Source organism: Pimephales promelas, chromosome 1 (genome assembly GCF_988280905.1).
Source record: "Pimephales promelas chromosome 1, fPimPro1.hap1.1, whole genome shotgun sequence".
Lineage (NCBI taxonomy): Eukaryota > Metazoa > Chordata > Actinopteri > Cypriniformes > Leuciscidae > Pimephales > Pimephales promelas.
In genome coordinates, this window is record NC_142769.1 from 31,762,080 (window position 1) to 31,781,065 (window position 18,986).

The following is an 18,986-nucleotide window of genomic DNA, read 5'->3' on the forward strand; positions in this document are numbered from 1 at the left end:
TTTGAAATGGAATGTGTTGCGCTTTTTACTCACAGACTGTTTAACAACATCAGCCCACTCTGGTGGGACGCCATACTCTGGATTCTCTTGAAGGAACCGGCTTAAATCTTTCAGAGGTGGAGCAAACGCACCACCAATCTGGAAATAGGAAAAAGTATTACAAACCACATCCAGTACAGCAAAAAAATGTGCACACAAAGTCAATAACATCATAGACTCACCTTGCGAGCATTTCGCCTGTTGATAATCTGTACTCTCTCTTCTCCTGTCAGGCTGTTGATGTCAATTTTGTTGGGGTTTCTACAGCGATGTCTCTTCTGTTTTGGTCTGCCATCTTGAAACTGCAGCTTGGTTGCACTCTGCAAAAGAAGTAATGATCAGAAACTTTTTAACATTTGAAAGAATAACTTGATTTGAACATAAAATTAGATGATGGCATTTGTATTGTTTAAGAATTTGGGATTATTGTTAACAATTTTTAAAAATTCAGAGAATTATCTGGCATCTGGTATTTACAGGGATAAAAGCTCCCACATCTGCCACGAAGCCCGGGTGCTCCTTCAGCCACTGGTCAAGATCTTTCCGTCTTGGAGCATCCTCTCCAGCTAGTCGCGTCCCATCTTTGAGGCTGATAACGGGAACGCGGCTCTCCGTATCGTGGGTACCGGGCCCCTGAGGTGTGCTCAGCCCAGGGGGAGCAGATGTACCTGCGATGCCACCACTCCAACCAGCAGGAACCTGCAAAAGTAGGGGGGTGCATTTGCCTTATTGATACTGAAGAATGAAGAATTTCTTGCTTTCTACATATAGAATTAAAATATAAAAAAGTCGAACCTGCTCTGGCATCACAGAAGGCCTGTTTCTGTTCATGAACAGCAGGTCCATCCCCTCCACATTCTTCCGCCGTCCTCTCCTCCTCTTCACAACAGGCTGCCCATCAATCACTCCATTCAGTCGCATTTGCCCTGGCGGTACTGCAATACCACAAAAGAACATGCGTTTCTAGTGTCCTCCAGAGTTGTACATTGTGTACAGTGTTATGTGGGTAAAGCAGGTATCTGAGCAAGTATGTTAGGTTATGTGTTACCTTGTGGATAGCTGTTCAGTGTTTTGGTGTAGTCCGCTAGGCTGGTATCAGATGCGTTCTGCAACTCTTGTAGCCGGGCTAAGTACTGCTGTTGGGCGAGAGGTCCCTCCTCACCCTCCAGGGGGCGCTTCAGAGGCAGGCCTTGCTTCTGGAAGGTCAGTTTAAGGCTGCCCTCCTGCTGCAGGTCACAGGCCAAAGGTCAGAGGTTAAGGACACATTGCTAATCGGGGGATGTCCTATAAAGCCTACGATAATGGTTCGATACCAGTGAAGGTTTACTGAATAAACAAACCGTTTTTACAGATACGTTTTTACTCATATGAGGTACTCAAATGACATCAGTTTTAACCAATATGCAAGTAATATAATTGTCTCTCTTGTGGGTTGAGGCAACACAGGAACACAGAAAAGGACTTAAAGGTGATGTGTGTAATTTAATACATGGGTTGATTCTCACAATTTGGTGTTATAAAAACATTGCTCTGTCTAAGCATCCTGACCAGTCCGACATTAGCAACATTGGCTAAGTTTGGGAAAATTTGGGCTGGGACTATCTGTTTGTCAAATATAGACACAGCTGTATTACACTAACATTCAAGAGATTGTTATGCTCACCAACACTGAATTTATTTGATCAAAAACACAGTAAAACAGCAATATTGTATTTATTTATTTTACAATTTATAATAACTGTTTTCTATTTGAATACATTTTAAAATGTAATTTATTCCAGTGAAGAAAAGCTGAATTTTCAGCATCATTATTCCATTCTTCAATGTCTCATGATCCTTCAAAAATCATTCTACTATGCTGATATGGTTCTCAAGAAACATTTCTTCTTATTGTCAATTTAAAAACAGCTGTGCTGCTTAATATTTCTGTGGAAACTGTAATAAACTTTTTCAGGATCCTTTGATGAATATACAGCATTTCTTTGAAATAGAAATAAGAAATCTTTCACAACATTATGCTGTTTCTTAATGTAACATTATGTTTCTTAAAAAAAAAAAAATCTTACAGAGCACAAACTTTTGAACAAAAGTGAATAATACAGTCATGTGTATTTAGAGTAAGAAAAAAACACTATTATTATTATTTTCTTTAATTAATGTAATTAGGGATGCACCGAATTCCAATTTCTGAAAATAGCAAAAATTAAGTTACACACATTTAAACTGCACATATATAATGCAGTTTTTAATCAACTTTTTAATAAAATATTTTTTTTTACTCCAGTTTGTTGGTGAAATATAAACATTTAAACGACAATAAACTATTTTCTTGACAGATTTATTCAGACAAGTCACATACATGAAATAATGAAGATATCACTAACAGGTTAAGTAAAAAATATAATGAATATGTAAAAGTACATATATTTAGCAAAATGGTCTTCTCTATAGTTATTTTTCTAGCTAACTAATACGTTTATGGACATCGAACAGTTCAGTTTTTTTTTAAGGTAAATGTAAAGTTAAGTGACATTGTATAAGCTACAAGCTGTTTAATTGATGTCTTTCCCTGGTTGAAACACTGATTGAGCGATTACATGAGTCATTTTGGTAAATTGTAATGTAGTCTTTCATCTAATCTAACCTTTCACTTTACTATCTGGTGTTCACCCATGAAGACGATCGGTTCACGTGAGCTTGATCCATGTTTCCGCTTGAACTGAGTGATCATCGGTCATGTTGAATTAAAAAGCGCCAAAACCACATTTATTGTTTGAATTTTGTAAGAAATGTACAGAATTTTGAATCTGCAGTTATATAATAAAACATAATAAAATTGTCTACACAGCTGGCATGGTTAACTGTTGTAAGCTTATACACGTGAACGAGATAGACTCTGAACACAGTGAAAACATGGCATTGGAGAAGCGCTAATTAAATCTGTTTCGGTCACTGATTTTGTCCCATAAAATAACATTTCGTCCCGAAACTGAAAATAGCGGTTCAATTTTGTTCAAATAGCTGTTCAAGTATATAATAAATAATAAATATAATAAAACTAATAATTTGTCAGAATTGAAAACTTAAAAATGTAATGATAAATGTCTGTTCGGATATTTGGTCATATCGTAGGCCTGATAACTGCACTCCATGGTCACATCTCGGGTACGTTATTATATTTGTTTTAGCCAAACTTCTTGAAGTACTGAGGTATTGGTAAATTAATTTGGGTAAATTTCCCTTTTGCTAGTGTCACAGAAATTACACACTTCACCTTCAAAACAAAGGAGAGGGAGGCTAAGACTGATTTGTGTACTGGGTTTAGTTTAAATGGGAAAATGTTGCAACTTCAGTGTAGTAGATTTGAGTTGACCCCAGTGAAAGTCACAGGAATAGACCATTGGTCTCCAGGCAGGTATGGAAAGCAAACTTCTTAGAAAATAACCAGAAAATGAAACCAAAGCTGCAAAATTTTCAAAGCAAAGTCAAATAAAAGGAAGAAAGAAGAAAACAAATAAAGGAGGAAAAGGGGGGAGACCAAACGATAAAAACAAACAAAACATGCCAAGCACTGCAATGACATTGCAGATCGGCATTTGTGGGGGAAAACTTAAAATAACATACGTTATTGATTTTGACTGAGAACTCCTTTTCTCTGTCTGCAACATGCTTCTTCACCTTTGAACCCTGAGGGGAGGCTGAGGGGTCTTCTGTGAGCGTGGTTGCGTTGTCCAGGAGTTTGGTGGTGTAGAAAGAAGTCACTGCGTTGCCTTCATAAGCACGACGAACCCCTGGCCATTTCCCCTTCAACACTGCCTGACATATACTGTCCAACCGGTTAATCATGACACGGTCCTGCAACGAGAGGACAGTATTATTTTAAGGACATCACAAGCAAGGACTGTACTATAAGGTCGACCTGTAAGATTATGGTGAAGCAGAGACAAACATCATGTTCCAAAGCAGACTAACCTTTATATAAAGTTATCACTTTTTAATTAATGAAAGTATACTTTTCTTACAGAAGAGCTTTAACTAAGACAACACTGAGAAAGTGAGGCCAGAACTGGCACAAGATGTTGGCTTGGCCTGCTAACCTTTGGCCAGTAGGAGGCAGCAAGCATATATCCACCCTGGAAAGGGTGGGGAGGGTGGGAGATACCATTGGTCACATGACTGTCCTGCATGTCATCTTGTGTAGTGTTGAGAGAGGCAATGCTGTCTTCGTCAAAGCCTTTAACACCAGGTACTGCTGACGCTACCGGAATACAGACAGACCCATCAACGATATACAGTCAAACACACTTTAAACATTATCCATTTTTACATTTTGCAAACTAAAACTACACATTCAAGTATTTTAAAAGGCTATATTTGGAACTGCACACTTTCATATCAATATTTCTGTTTTTGTACTTTGCAACAGAATACCCAGACAACCTACAACATTTGCCAAAATGTGAAATATACAACCAGGGAACACCGCACTGCGTGCCGTTTCCCACAATGCAATGCACTCAACTTTCATTCCTTCCATTTACAGTGTGACGAAGCAATGTCAATCTCTTTCTTGACCGCAAGACAAGACTGTTTTTTTTTTTTAATTTGGATTAAATATGTATTCTGAGATGCTGGGATGTTTTTATTTATCTCTCTGTAAGCGAACATATTATTTAGCAGTGGGTGACCATTTTGGGTCTTTGTTTTGTTCTTTTTATTTGTTATTTAATTATTTTCTTTCTTTCTTGTTAGTCGTACTTGACAGTTTTGATTCCCCAATCGGTACCTCTTATTTTGTTATGTCACTGAAAAAAATCAATAAAATAAAAATAAAAAAAGAAATGCTTATCATTATAAACTATTTAATTACATGCTTATTTTTAATAAATAGCAGGCAGTTTACCATATATGTGCTGTATACTACAGTATACCACACTGAATATATACAAATTAAATGAATATATAAGCATCTCTCTTTTAAAATAGTCCCTAGGGTGGGCAAGATCTACTCTCCAAAAGACCTGCTAAATGCTTTCAAATCCTAATAACTGGACATTAATGCGTAAGTGAGCCGACTCAACACCTGACATGGATTGGACTAGTGTAGCACAACCAAGAGTTGTGTACTTGTTAGGAGTGCTGAAGTAGTCCTATAGTTACTGCAGAGGCTGAGATACAACTAAAGTTCATTAGAAAACCTACCGTTCTTTGGTACCTCTTCGCTGTCACTGTCTTCTGAAGATGAGGATGAGGATGATGATGAAGACGAGGAGCCCGAAGAACAGGAGGAAGACGAGGACGAGGAACTGGATCCTGACCGTGACGAAGATGAGGATGAGGAAGAAGATCTCGATGAAGAACTTGACGAAGAGCTGGACGAGGAGCCCCCCGAGTCTGATCCCGACCCCCTCCTGGCCTCTCTGCGGCTCCGCTTACTCAGTTTCTTCTGTTTTCGAGTAACCGAGTTCGGCGTGAGCGGTTTCGTCCTGGCCGCCACCATTCGACTCTCGCTCTCTCCCGCTTTGTTGACATTATCTTTCTCGTCCACTCCTGAAGGTGTAGGTGGTCTGATGGAGGGTATCTCCATCTTGGGCTCTCGCTCTATACGCTCTTCTTCTCCCTCTGACATCAGCTCCTCCTTCAGTTCAGTTTGGTTTAGGAGTGGTGAAGCAGAAGCCTCTTTAGGCTGAATGTGTTGGAGGGGGGCCGGGATGTGACACTGTCCCAGCGAATGCGTCTGATTCTGGGCTTGAGAGACAGTTCCCTTGTTCTGGCTGTAGTTTCTCTGAGCCGCTATAAAGCACAGCTCCGGGTCACGGAGGATGTGGTAGTCTGTTCGACTGACTCCGTGCTTGGCCGCACCAAGGAGAAGATCTCGATCGTGTGATCCTGCTTCCCACCACACTGGAAGATCCGGTCCAGGCTGGCACAGTGCGAGATGCTCATAAAGCTGCGGGTGACGCAACACCTGTTCTCTTATCTTCCGCAGCAACTCCACGCGGTATAGGGTACGGGACGCACGCTCCTCTGTGATTGGTTGAATAGCAAGAGAGGAGTCCACCATATCTGATGGAAGAGAAAACACAAACTGATGATGAAAGAGCACAAGCTATTGCATTGGGAGACCGGCAGAAAAGCAATACAAGTGTGTGAGCATGTTTAGATGATTGTGGCACTCACCTCCCTCTATAGCTGGTAGGCGGCAGACCCTCCTGCACATGGCAATAAAGGCACACAGGTACTTGTGAAGACTCTCATCAGTTTTCTTGTGCAGTCGAGCCATGGCTCTGAACTTGGTCCAGTCAAAACGGCCCAAATCTGGATCAAAAACTACCCCAAATGTTGAAACCACACGGTAGAAATCGGCCTCCTCCCTCCGTGTCCACCTATTGAGAATTTTTTTTAAAAAAAAGGATGAATTCTTAGAGTTATTGGCCCACAAACATCATTGCTTTAAGAAAAGATAATACATTTTACAAAGAGGTATGTTACAAATAAAGTCTATTAATGGTACACCAAGTATTTAAGTTTGTTTTTTTTTAAATGCAAGTCATAGATTCAAGAAGTTTTTGTTATTTATTATTAAATAACTCCCTATCACAAGCTATATTTCGCATTAATCTAATTGGTTAAAACACTGGGATGAACTTTATTTAGTTTAATCAGAAAACGTTATGATATTACGATGTTTTCTTAAGCCTCTCACCGTTGTTGTCTTTCAATCTTAGCAGCAATTTTGGGATTGAGTGTGTCGCTGATGGTGGGAGGCAGAGCGTAGAGGGCTGGGGTCGTAGCCTGCTGTGTCTGGTGGATTTGAAGTATCTGTCTGCTCTTGGTGAATCGCTGAGATGCGGTGATCAGACGCCGCAGTCGGGCTGTCAGCGTGGAGGGTGAGGGCCAGTACACCCCTGAGCCAGCACCCAGAGACCCACCTCCACCATCTAATACAGACCCTCCTTCTGCATGAACAAACACACCACTGATGACTAACAATAACTTAATATTAACTCAAAGCAAAGTAGAGGTTTATTAAAAAAAGGGAATGGGAAACACTATAGTTTGTCTATACCTCCGCCTGCATCAGTGATAACCAGGTCTCCCGGGGAGGAAGCATCGTCCTAGAGGTAAGAGCAAATTTTAACACTATAGCACACACACACACTGAAAGTTCAAATTAAAAGGAAATTAAATAAGAAACTCATCACCACTGTAAATGTACTTTTTAACAGTACATTTCAGTATGAATTACTGTATTTTACCATACACACACACCATGCGAGGTATTTCCAGAAACATTAGATGACATTTATAATATAATTACATATATAATCAAATTAAGCATTATATTTTATTATAATGCTTAATAAAATATAATGCTTAATTCGATTATATATGTGATTAAGCATTATATTTTATTATATTGAATTTCCTTATACAGCATATTTTTTATAAATCAAATTCAAATATTGGTGTCAATTGTTTATAATATCTGAAAACATTTTGTAATGCTGCATGACTAAATTTAAAAATATGAAAAAAGAAAAACAGAGAAGGAAAAAGGTATTCTACATATCAGAGAACAAATAGGCTGTTATTTAGTCAAATGAAACACCTTTGTTTTGTGACCGTGTTTACTGAATTAAGACTACATTCCTCCCCGTGTCATTCCAATTGAACATCCAGTTGGGTGTGGCCTTTTCAATTCAACTCATGAATTGTAAAATTTGCCCATCCCTGCTGTCACACTAGTTCATATTATTTATGAGCTTGTGTGTGCGCTCGTGGGTGTAACAGTCTTATCAGGGACATTTTGCTTTCTTCCACTTGCGTACCTCCATATCGTCCTTCAGCAAAGCTGGAGCGGGCTTATACTCAGGGTCGTCCACATCCCTGCACAAACACACACACACAAACAAACACAGTTACAAACACCTCCGAGAGGTACATCTGACAGAAACTGATAACAGACTTCCTCTATCTGTATGAATGGAACACATGTTTGTGTCCCTTACCCATCTATAAAGTCATTTCCTCTCTGTTCAGCAGCGATGGCCTTCTCGTCTGGCCGACCAACCCTTTCTAAGAAACACAGTGCTGGATCTGCACGAATAGTGTTGTACTTCTCATAACCTACAACACATACAGACATTAGTTAAAAGTGTGTACCCACACATAAAGCCTCGAGCGCATCAGAGCTGATCAGACTTACCGTGCTTATACACTCCTAATAGCAGACATTTGTCCGAGAGCATGTCCCACCACAGAGCAGGCATCTCTGAATGATCCGGCTCAGGAACCCAGATCTCGATCTCACTGATAGATAGCAAAGGAAACATCCTCAACCAGTAGCTTTGCTGTATGTTTTAGTCTACAGCTGTTTATTTTCTTTGTCTATTTTGGAACGGACCAAAATTTAAGTCTAATATTGTCATTCACAGAAAATGTTCCCTTTTCATAGCTGTGAAAAATGTTTTATGGTACTTTATGGTGCCTTTGTTGTAGTTCAACAGCTCCAGTCCTGAACAGTCCAAAAGAACATTCTGGACTTTCTTCTGTTGTGTTTCACAAGGGTTTAAATTTGCATGAGGTGAGTAAATGATGGCAGTTTTCATTTTTGGTGAACTGTTCCTTTAAATGCTGGTATTAGTATTACATGCTAACATTCCTGAAGTTTCCTCAGCAGAACAGCAGATGGCGCTTTAATGTTTATCTTACAGATCAAACTGGCTTAAACTGACTAATACTGGTGTAGTTCAGAGAACACCTACAGTACCGGTATCTATAATCCTAAAATCTAAGGGAATACATTAGTAAAAGTCTTCTGAAACCTTGTACATTTTTAGATTTTGATCCATTTTATATGGTTTGAAAAATACATACAACAATTTTTTATACTAATAACAATTCAATTTCTTACACTTTTCTAAACCCTCTCAAAAAAACTACTACTACTAAAAACTACTGGTACTGCTACTTTTACCACTATTGGTACTACAAATGCAGAACACACTCTTGTTTTTTCCCCCAGACCAGTGAAGTAATAAGGTAATTCCAAAGCTTACCTGGCATCTACTCCGTCCAGCACTTTTTGGCACTGTGCTCCAATCACCTCTTGTTTCAGATAGTACAGCATTCTGACCCTTAACAGCACCCTACCAGACAAAGACACAGAGAGATTGAGGTCAAAGTGCACACACACACACAGAAACCCACAACACGTTCACTAGTAAATACAGAGTTTTCTCTTATGCAGTAAAACAATGCCAAACTGTCCACATCCCTTCATGAGGAAGCATTACTGCACAATTCCATACATAGTACTGTATTTTTACATGTTAGCGCTGACTATAAAGAGCATCCTTTGCTAAAATGTACTATAACAGGGAACTTCCACTGTAACAGTCTGTAACAGCTAGGCATTCATGGCAGCAGTTGTATAATCTCAAGTGTACCGCTGAAAATATTATGTGAACAATAATGTGAAATCCTAGGTTTTCCTATCAATTCAAAGACAGACTTTTGCCTTTACACACTAAGAGGTTAATTATACTGGAGTCACATATTTAATACATAAACAACTATACAAAATTACATAAATTATACAATATATTATTTGAAAGAAATTAAGAGTTGCATACAGCATAGATGCATTCAATTGATCAAAAGTGACAGGTAATATATTTATAATATTAGAAAAGATTTCCATTTGTAATAAAATTCTTTTGAACTTTCTATTAATCAGAAACAATAACATCAATAGTGTTTCTTAAGCAGTAAATCAGCATATTAGACTGATTTCTGAAAGATAATGTGACACTGAAGACTGATGATGCTGAAATGATGCTGAAAATTCAGCTTTGACATCACCGATAGAAAACAGCTATTTTAAATTGTAAAAATATTTCACAATGCTACTTTTATGCATTTTCGATCAATTACAGTAAATACAGCTTTGGTGAGCAAGCAAAATAGACTTCTTTCATTAACATTTAAAAAATCCTACCCATCCCAAACTTTTAAACAGTAGTGTAAAGGTACTTATGTGTACATTCTGATGTAACAGCTGGTGTTCATGAGTGTTAACACAGTGTTTTTCAGACACAAAGTGACCAGAAATCATTCCTGTTTAATGCAAGTTGCTGTTTTTCAGAGGACATGAATGAAAATGACAGTGAATGTTGGAAATGTAAATGTTTAAAAAACGTTCTTTCATGTGGACTACTCAGCATGACTTGGGTTTTTAGAACTTTACATCCAAGCTTATTCATGTGGGTCCACGCAATCACTGAAATGAGATACAACTCATCCTCTTTCATTCTAAAAAAACCTCACACTTTCACCCTAACATTAGTGGCATTCCAGACCCAACGGAATCTGCAGATGTATGCAAAGCTGACAGCTGTGTCCCAGGTCACCACTTGTGTGTGTTTGTGTGTTAAAAGAGGACAGCAAACTCAACAATGGGGAACTTTCTCCAATGGCAGAAAGCCCTGGATGCAAAACCAGCCTTACAGTAATAAACTCCCTCCACACACACAAATATCCTGATCCAGAACAGTCCAATTATCAGAGCACAATTTATAACAGCTCATTTATAACATGACAAGAAGTACAGTGTATATGATGTAACTTCCTCTGCTTTCTAGTGCATGGATTTACCGTACAAGCATTTGTGACAAACAAATGGAAAAAGAGTGTTAACTTAGCACAGCCAGCCAGATTCACCACCAGGTTTGATCATGAGTTTGACAACTTTTAAGCAATAAGAACTGAAGAGTGTGACCTGAAAACAACCTCTTATTTCCCACTCCCAACTAGGTGAAAACCCCCTAAACCAGTGTGTGAGTGGGCCAGTCAGTGTGTGCTTAAATAGGATGTCCCCTTTTATCACCCCATCACACACTTCCAGAGCAGCAGATATCCATCTAATCAGGCGTTCACAAGTAGGAAAGTGCACTGCTGTTGCTAAATAGCCTAACGTTATTTGTTGGCGGCACAATAAATCATGACAGAGACAAGATGGATAATTATGAATGCAGGAATCAAAATCACTCAAAATGCAATTTCTCGTTGCATTCATGGCGGAAGATATGGCTTTTCCTGCATCATTTATTTTTTAAAATTTGAAATGCCTGTAAGTGGGCAGAAATAAACCATAACACTGAAAACGCTCACAGTAATATTAATTCTCCTTCTGTCTTGCCAACACTTGACTACAGTACATCACAGATGATGGATCTGTGAGCTTCAGTGTCTTCATGCATATTGGTATGAAGTCCTCTCATCTTGAACATCACAGCTCATTTTTTCTCAACTTTGTCAAGACCAGACATGCCTACATTGCATTACCATCAGTTGCTAACAAAAAAGCAACTTTTATTGAAAACTATTGACTTCTGGTTGCTTGTTGTTGCATAATGCAGCCATATGCCAGTGAATATTACATCAGATTGTGGAAAAAAGCGCATTTACAGTACTGTTCCAAAAGTTTGAGGGCATTATTATTTTTTTTTATTCAGAAAGGATGCATTAAACTAAAATTGGACAAATGCTCTTGTTTTGAAATTATCAGAGAATCCTGAAAAAAAAAAAAACTAGGCAGTGTTTGGCTCTGGTAATAATAGGAACATTAATTTCATGAGCACCAAACCAGCTTATTAGAATCAGATCTGAAAGACCATGTGACACTGAAGACTGTGCAATACTCACTTGTTGCAGTGGTGTTTCAGGTGTTTCTTGTACCCATCATCAGACAACATGTGTTCTGGGTTGTGTTTTCGGATCCACTCTGCCTTCTGGATGTCAAATGAGCTGGACTGAATCTTCATCTTCTTTCCCTTTCTCCCTCGCGGTACTGGAGTCGATAAACCTGCGCAAGTCACATTCAAAACTCTAAATGACGAGAGATTCATTAATCTCCTGACACGATCCAAATGCAAAAGCGAATTATATTCATTAATAACGACACTTCAGTCCTCATACCCAAATGGTTCTGAAGTTCCTTGGTCCTGCCGTCCTCTGTGGGAGCGATCAGATCCCACATGAAGCTTTTGATTTTGTCGTCTCCACGGTAATGAACGAGGCAGTACGCCAGGAGCGCCCTGCAGATATACTCTACGTCACGCTCACTAAGCTGTCGCTTGAAGCGACCATGAGTCAGGATGTCCTTCCAGCGGCCCCACCTATGACCATAGAAACAAATTCAATCACAGAAATAAATGGTATTTTAAAACATATTAAAATAGAAAACAGTTATTTTTCATTTGTAATAATATTTCACAATATTACCGTTTTTACTGCATTTTTGATCAAATAAATGCAGCCATGGCGAGCATATGAGACGTCTTTCTAAAACAATCTTACAGACCCTTTTGAACAGTAGTGTAGCTATTGTACTGCCATACACAATCACCAAAACCCATATCAGCAGACCACCAGCCATCACTCACCCATAAACCAAGAGATTTTTCTCCACCCTGAAGCACTCAGTGCGACCATAGCTGTTGAGACGGTCGTGTGGCCGGCGGAGTTTGGGTTTGTCGTCTCCGCTGCTCTCCCCTTCAGAGAGCTCGGCCAGCTCGTCCTTAGTGGCGCTGAACGGTCGGGTCTGTTTCCTAACCCGAGGGGTGTCGATCACCAGACTGTTCTGTAGCAAAACCACATCAAAAGGCACAAGTGAAAACAGAACCACTGACACACCTTTACAAAGTGCTATGCATTTAAATAACACCAACCGCCAAATCATTATGCACTCTTAAGTACAGCACTTACAACTAAAACACAAAAGAGCCCACACAAAACAATGATTGAGTTAATTTCACAAAGTAGATTACATTAAATCATGTTAGCCAGCATCCTATCATTTCTTACAGCAAAGCATCTCTGCTCAAAATCTAATTTCTGGGGGTTTTCCCATCAGCCATTGATACTCAATATAGCTTTCCATTACTTGATTCCTTATTTTGTATTAACACATACAGTATGTCTAGGCAAACCGTTCTCAAAGTAATTCTGGTACTGGAGAGAATTTTGTATACATATTGACCTGAACTGCCTGGTGGATGTGGGCTCCTCTTCTCTACTGTGTGTGAAACTATGAATTCAAATGGAAAAGTTTGTGTATAACTTACTCTGCCATTGACAGTCTCCATGTCAATCTCTGCTTTCTTTGCCCACTTGTCCCAGAAGTTGGGGTCATCCAGAGAGATGTCTGTTCTATTCCCTGAAGCTACAAAACTGGCCTGTGGGCACAACAAACATAATGTCTTTAAAATAAGGTATAAGCACATTATGCACATAAGAATTGAATAAAAAATATGATAATGTGATAAAAAAAAAAATGAAATGAAATTAGAATACAAATTATAATTTATCATTTGGGGTGATTGGAGTGCATTTGCATAGAAAATAAAACATTTAAAAAATGTTAAAGGCTTTTATTGACCTATTCATTATAACATAATAATAGTTTTTACGGTTTTATGGTATTATTAAATACGAATATTATTGTAATAATACTATTGTACCGTAAATAAAAATAAAAATTGAATTTAATTAAAATATATATTTTATTGAACAAAGGTAAAAACTTATATTTGTCTGAATTTCTTTATTTTCAGTTGTCCTTTTTAGTTAAATGTGTGCAGCCAATCAATACTTTTAGACATAAGAAATAAAAGATAAAATAAGGAAGTTGACCTTGGCAAATGTGGAGCCCCGGCCCTCAGATTCAATAGTTATGGTCTTGGTTCTGCGTTGCAGGATTTGGTCAATGTCCTCTTCACAAAATTTCGCCCCCTCATCTTCCTCATCCATGATGGCACCGTAAGCACCACGTCGTAGAAGGTCCTCAATTTCCTTTTTAGAGAGCTGCTGTTGCATCTGCTATAAAGATGGAGGAAACTAGATTTGTCTACAGCAGGGGTGTTCAATTAAAGTTCCAAAAGATGTTGCCTCTATATTTCCTTCCCAGCGCAGATCCGGACAACAATGTTTTGAAACAGTTACATATTTCCATTGGGGAGGCCGTAGTACTTTTTAAAGAAACAATTCTAAACAATCAAAACAGTAATCAAAGTTGAGAATCTTGGGCCCCAGGAGCCAAAGCAGTGATGTCTACAAAATGTTACCAATATTTAACGAAAAAAGCAAATATTTCTCTCAACTGGGTATGAATATAAAACAGTTAGATCAGATGTTTTCAGATGATCATTATTATTTTTTCCTTTTTACATTTAGACACCTTTGTGTATGACACAAAGAAGGCCTTGGGACTGAAAAAAAAAAACATATTGGGGCTGGAGGGTTTACTTCTTAAGAAACGTAGGGACCATTTTGCTCAAAGTAATAAACTACCAAAAACAAACAATGTACAAAATCTAATAAATCAAAACTCTCATCATGAGAAAAAAACTTGTCATTTCTAAAATAACTTTCCAAATGATCCAAACTTTTATTATGAAATGCTCTTAATATGCTGATTAATAATGCTAAATGCATGAAAAAAATAAATCTAAAGGAGCCATGCACTAACTTCTCACAAACCTGGTTTAATTAAACAGTCAGCATCATCTGTATGACAGATAAAAATAATTATATTTGCTGCATTCTTGTTTTCTGCAGCGTTTTAGCAAAAGTATCTAGTTTGTTGCTCGCTGTAGTTAAAATAACCACATCATCTGCAGCTCTTATGGCGCTTTGCATCTTTTTAGCAGGAGAGAGACGCAAAGTGCAAGAAACTGAAAGGAAATGAATTGTGATTGGCTCTAGACAAAAATATTAGACATAGCGGTGAAAGATCATTACCATAAACGACCCTAAACACTTTTGGTGTGAACTGCTCCATTGTTTTGAAGTACTGCTCACTTTAATCAGTAGAAATAGTAAAATGTCACAATTACGTCCAGCGGTCCGGACAGAACCAAGCCATTTGAATACCACTGGCCCACAGCATCCATTATGAAAATCTCTATGTAGAGAACCACATCGTGGGTTAGAGAAAACCCTGGTACACGGCTGACATTTGACGGCTTACCCCTCCTCCTCCTAGACTGTTGTCCCGTCCACTCATGCTTTGAAGCACCGCTTTATCCAATCCCAGCTTCAGACTGGCTCTATCGAACATTTCACGCTCATATGAGTTGCGTGTGATTAGTCGATATACTTTAACAGCTTTATTCTGACCAATCCTGTGGCAGCGAGCCTGAGCCTGTGGAACAGACAAGGGAAAAAAAGAAAGGTGAGCCAACAGGAACATCTACAATGCCTTTTTATTTTGAAGTGTGTGTGTGTGTGTACCTGCAGGTCGTTCTGTGGGTTCCAGTCAGAGTCAAAGATGATACAGGTGTCAGCAGCTGTGAGGTTAATACCGAGACCACCTGCCCGTGTACACAGCAGGAAGACGAATCGATCTGAGTCCGGTTTACTGAAGCGGTCAATTGCTGCTTGACGGAGGTTCCCACGTACACGGCCGTCTATCCGCTCATAGAGGTATCTGAAAAAGGTCAGTTTGACTTAGAAATTACAGATCAATGTACTTTATTGAGCACTTCCACACAGTAGGTGCACAAAAATCATACAATCATACAGCAGCGTTTAAAAGTTTATGAAATCTTATGCTCACCAAGACTGAAAAATATAGTAGAAACAGTAGTATTGTGAAACATTATTACAATATAAAATAACTGTTTTGTATTTTAAAATGTAATTTATTCCTATGATGGCAAAGTTGAATTTTCAGCAGTCTTCAGTGTCACATGATTCTTCAGAAATCATTCTGATGCTGCTCAAGAATAATTTTATTATTATTATCAATGGTGAAAACATTTGTGCTGCTTAATATTTTTTGTGAAATCCGTGATAAAAAAAACGTTAATATACAGAAGATTTACACTGCTATAAATATATGTATCAACACATTCACATGATCCTATATATTTTGAGTGCCATCCAAAATAACTGAAACAACTTGCATATATTTTTTGTCTTTACATAAGGAACAGAATTTGTAAACGGAATATTCCAGGTTCAATACAAGTTAAGCTGTATAGCCATCATCTCTGGCATAATGTTTATCCAATAACAACGTTGCATCAGTATGTCTCAAGCTCACTCGTAAACCTCTTTCCTATCCCTAATCATCATTTCAGTCACTCTTTCTTTCTTTCATTCTTTCCACTCATGTCCTTGATCTCCTCTTCTATTTTTATTAACAGTAACAATCTCCTATTTCCCCCTCTGTAACTTCCTGCTTTCTCTGACCCACTTTGGGCAGAGCTGTGCCTCTGGGACTGAGTGCCTGATGTGTGGTCCCTGGAGTGTCTGTTTCCTGCTGGACCCTAGCTGCATTAACCAATATACAAAACACTGTTCACAAATGGTACACTGTATATACTGTTAGATTGTCAAAGACAAGCTGAGACAAGCATCAATGAGAATTTTTCCTTAGGAAATAAACTAATCCTAGCCACTGCACTGAGCTGTCACGTGATATCATGGTGCTAAGGGGTTCAACAGCAAAGAGCTCTGTATACAGGCCTAGAAAGATAAGGAACACGTGAACTCAACTCAAACTGGGGTAAGCAAACTTTGGCATTGAACTTCTGCCAAAAAAGCAGATTAGGCCACTTGTTAAAACGGCATATATAATCCTGTAGGTATCTAAAACAAATTCAGCAGGGCAGAACATCACAAAATGCAGTTAAAACCCCATGAACCCTGTGTGAACACAACGAGAGCCGCGGCAATGAAATACACCTCTACTTACAGGTACCAAACATGTTTTTGCGCTTTACGTTTATGTAAATTCTTGTTTTTGATTCCCACCTTCTCTGGATGAGGTAGTCTTCCAGGATGTCCAGGCAGCGCACCATCTGAGAGAAGATGAGTACTTTGTGTCCACCGGCCTTCATCTTGGGGAGCAGCTTATCAATGAGAACGAGTTTACCTGCAGACTGAATCATAGCCTGCAGGTGGAAATCTACTGCTGTGGGGCTGTACACCTTGAAGTCCTCCAAGATCTTCTCCTCAGCCCCTGAAAGCAAAAGAGAGAGCGAGAGACTTCTTAGGACCTTGCCTATTGAAGGTGTGTTAGGTTTGACAGCAGTGTGGTTTTATGTGGTAGTACCTTTGATGAGGTAGGGATGGTTGCAGCATTTCCGCAGTTCCATCATGGTGTTGAGCAGGTTTGGGACGTTGGCTTGGCCAGCGCCTTTAGCAAGGAACGAGAAGTTCTTCTCAAGTATAGCGCGGTAGTATTTCTTCTGGATGTTGGTGAGCTCCACTTCGATGATGGTCTCCTCTTTAGGGGCTAACTTCTTCTCCACGTCTTCCTTAAGACGACGCAGCATCATCGGTTTCAGGATGGCCTGGAGTTTCTGGACCTACATGTGCACGCATATACCAATGGAGTTAATATATACAGAACATACATATTAATTCATACACAGTAATATATAAAGTATATACAAATGCAGCACCTGCTCCTCAGTCTTGAGGTCTCCAAATTCCTGCATGAAGAGGTTTTCAGAAGGGAAGCGGGTCGGCTCCAGGAAGTGCAGCAGACTAAAGAGTTCTTCTACCGTGTTTTGTAGGGGAGTGCCCGTCAACAACACCTTATGCTCCTACGGGACAAAAGGTCAACAGATATCAAGTAAAAAATTGAGGGTAAATGACAACTGTCACAAGTTGTAAATAGGTGTAATATTGTCTCATTTGTACCAGACTCATAAGTTTGAAGCCCTCCAGTAGCTTGCAGTTCTTATTTTTGAGCCGATGGGCTTCATCAATGATGACACAGCGCCAGTCTATTGCATTAAGCTCTGGACAGCCTCCCAAAATCATCTCAAATGTTGTAATGACCGCCTGAAACCGGTATGCACCTCTTATCACACGACCCTGTTGGGGGGAAAGAGAGAGAGAGAGAGAGAGAGAGAGCGCAAAAGGGAGCATGGGAGAGATAATAAGTGCCTGTAAACATTTCCACAGTTGTTTTTTATGCTCCCTGAGGTTTTGTGTGGTATACCATTAAAAAATGATTAGGGGTAAATGATATGACCGAACTCGTATATCAGGGTTTGGGTATTTTTATGTTACAGAAACAGTATATATCACGATACAGTTATTTTTGCAGGAAAATTAACAAAACTGCATTATATATTTATATTAACCATGTGGTTGTGTTTTAAATTTTCTACCAGCTGACACATTTCTAACATTTTCATTTACTTTTTTATTTCTAGCAGTACTCTATGGACATTCTCAGAGATACAAATTAAATTTAGTTTGAAAAGGAATACAATAACCATAATTGAGTTGGTGTCTTGCTTTTTCCACCTATCTTTCTCTTTTACAAAACATGATACTAGAAGGTAACCAATTCAAAAGCCTTGAATTACAGTTAAGAGGTCTAGATCGATGTGGAGCTGGCCTTGATGTGTGTGTGTGTGTGTGTGTGTGTGTGTGTGTAAGTTTGTGATCTCACCTGCGCATCTCTAAAATACATCTCATACTGTTGCAGCATCTGTCTGCTGACCACACTGCCATGGTACACTATGACATTGAGGTTCGTCCAGGTTCTGAACTCTCTCTCCCAGTTAGTGATGGTAGAGAGAGGGGCGATGATGAGGAACGGCGTCTTTATCCCTGTGCGATAGATCTCTTCCAGAAACGTGATAGACTGGATGGTCTTTCCCAGACCCATTTCATCCGCCAGAATACAGTTACGCCTGAAAATTTTGACAGTTTTTTTAAAATCACATTTTTGCTTTTTTTAATATTCCCACATATACCAGGCTAACAATACATATTTAATATAACAGGCTAACAAGACTATGTGTCAAATTGATTAGAAAAATTGCATTAAATGAAAATAAACTGAAAAAAGCACAACATTAGATCTTCTTGATAGTGGTCCAGTAGAAATGGTGTGCTATAGCATGCACACACAC

The 18,986-nt window shown here is 38.9% G+C and overlaps 1 protein-coding gene across 8 annotated transcripts in view; it reads right to left on the bottom strand.

Annotated features, from left to right (window-relative positions):
- Positions 1-18,986, bottom strand: part of chd9 (chromodomain helicase DNA binding protein 9) — a 70,108-nt gene that overhangs the window by 3,626 nt on the left and 47,496 nt on the right. For 4 of the 8 annotated variants that reach the window (XM_039657122.2, XM_039657130.2, XM_089129493.1 and 1 more), the window contains 27 exons: positions 18,521-18,764; positions 17,758-17,934; positions 17,517-17,660; positions 17,165-17,420; positions 16,864-17,071; positions 15,337-15,532; positions 15,074-15,247; positions 13,738-13,923; positions 13,170-13,280; positions 12,489-12,685; positions 12,022-12,221; positions 11,749-11,908; positions 9,102-9,191; positions 8,249-8,352; positions 8,052-8,169; positions 7,872-7,929; positions 7,109-7,157; positions 6,746-6,998; positions 6,220-6,425; positions 5,242-6,105; positions 4,137-4,297; positions 3,664-3,894; positions 1,088-1,265; positions 835-974; positions 517-738; positions 222-359; positions 34-138 (listed from right to left, as the gene is read on the bottom strand). In XM_039657122.2, coding sequence (XP_039513056.2) covers positions 34-138; positions 222-359; positions 517-738; positions 835-974; positions 1,088-1,265; positions 3,664-3,894; positions 4,137-4,297; positions 5,242-6,105; positions 6,220-6,425; positions 6,746-6,998; positions 7,109-7,157; positions 7,872-7,929; positions 8,052-8,169; positions 8,249-8,352; positions 9,102-9,191; positions 11,749-11,908; positions 12,022-12,221; positions 12,489-12,685; positions 13,170-13,280; positions 13,738-13,923; positions 15,074-15,247; positions 15,337-15,532; positions 16,864-17,071; positions 17,165-17,420; positions 17,517-17,660; positions 17,758-17,934; positions 18,521-18,764 — 5,170 coding nt within the window. The remainder of the gene's footprint in view (positions 1-33; positions 139-221; positions 360-516; positions 739-834; positions 975-1,087; positions 1,266-3,663; positions 3,895-4,136; positions 4,298-5,241; positions 6,106-6,219; positions 6,426-6,745; positions 6,999-7,108; positions 7,158-7,871; positions 7,930-8,051; positions 8,170-8,248; positions 8,353-9,101; positions 9,192-11,748; positions 11,909-12,021; positions 12,222-12,488; positions 12,686-13,169; positions 13,281-13,737; positions 13,924-15,073; positions 15,248-15,336; positions 15,533-16,863; positions 17,072-17,164; positions 17,421-17,516; positions 17,661-17,757; positions 17,935-18,520; positions 18,765-18,986) is intronic. The other 4 variants (XM_039657147.2, XM_039657157.2, XM_039657152.2 and 1 more) reach the window with 4 other exon arrangements.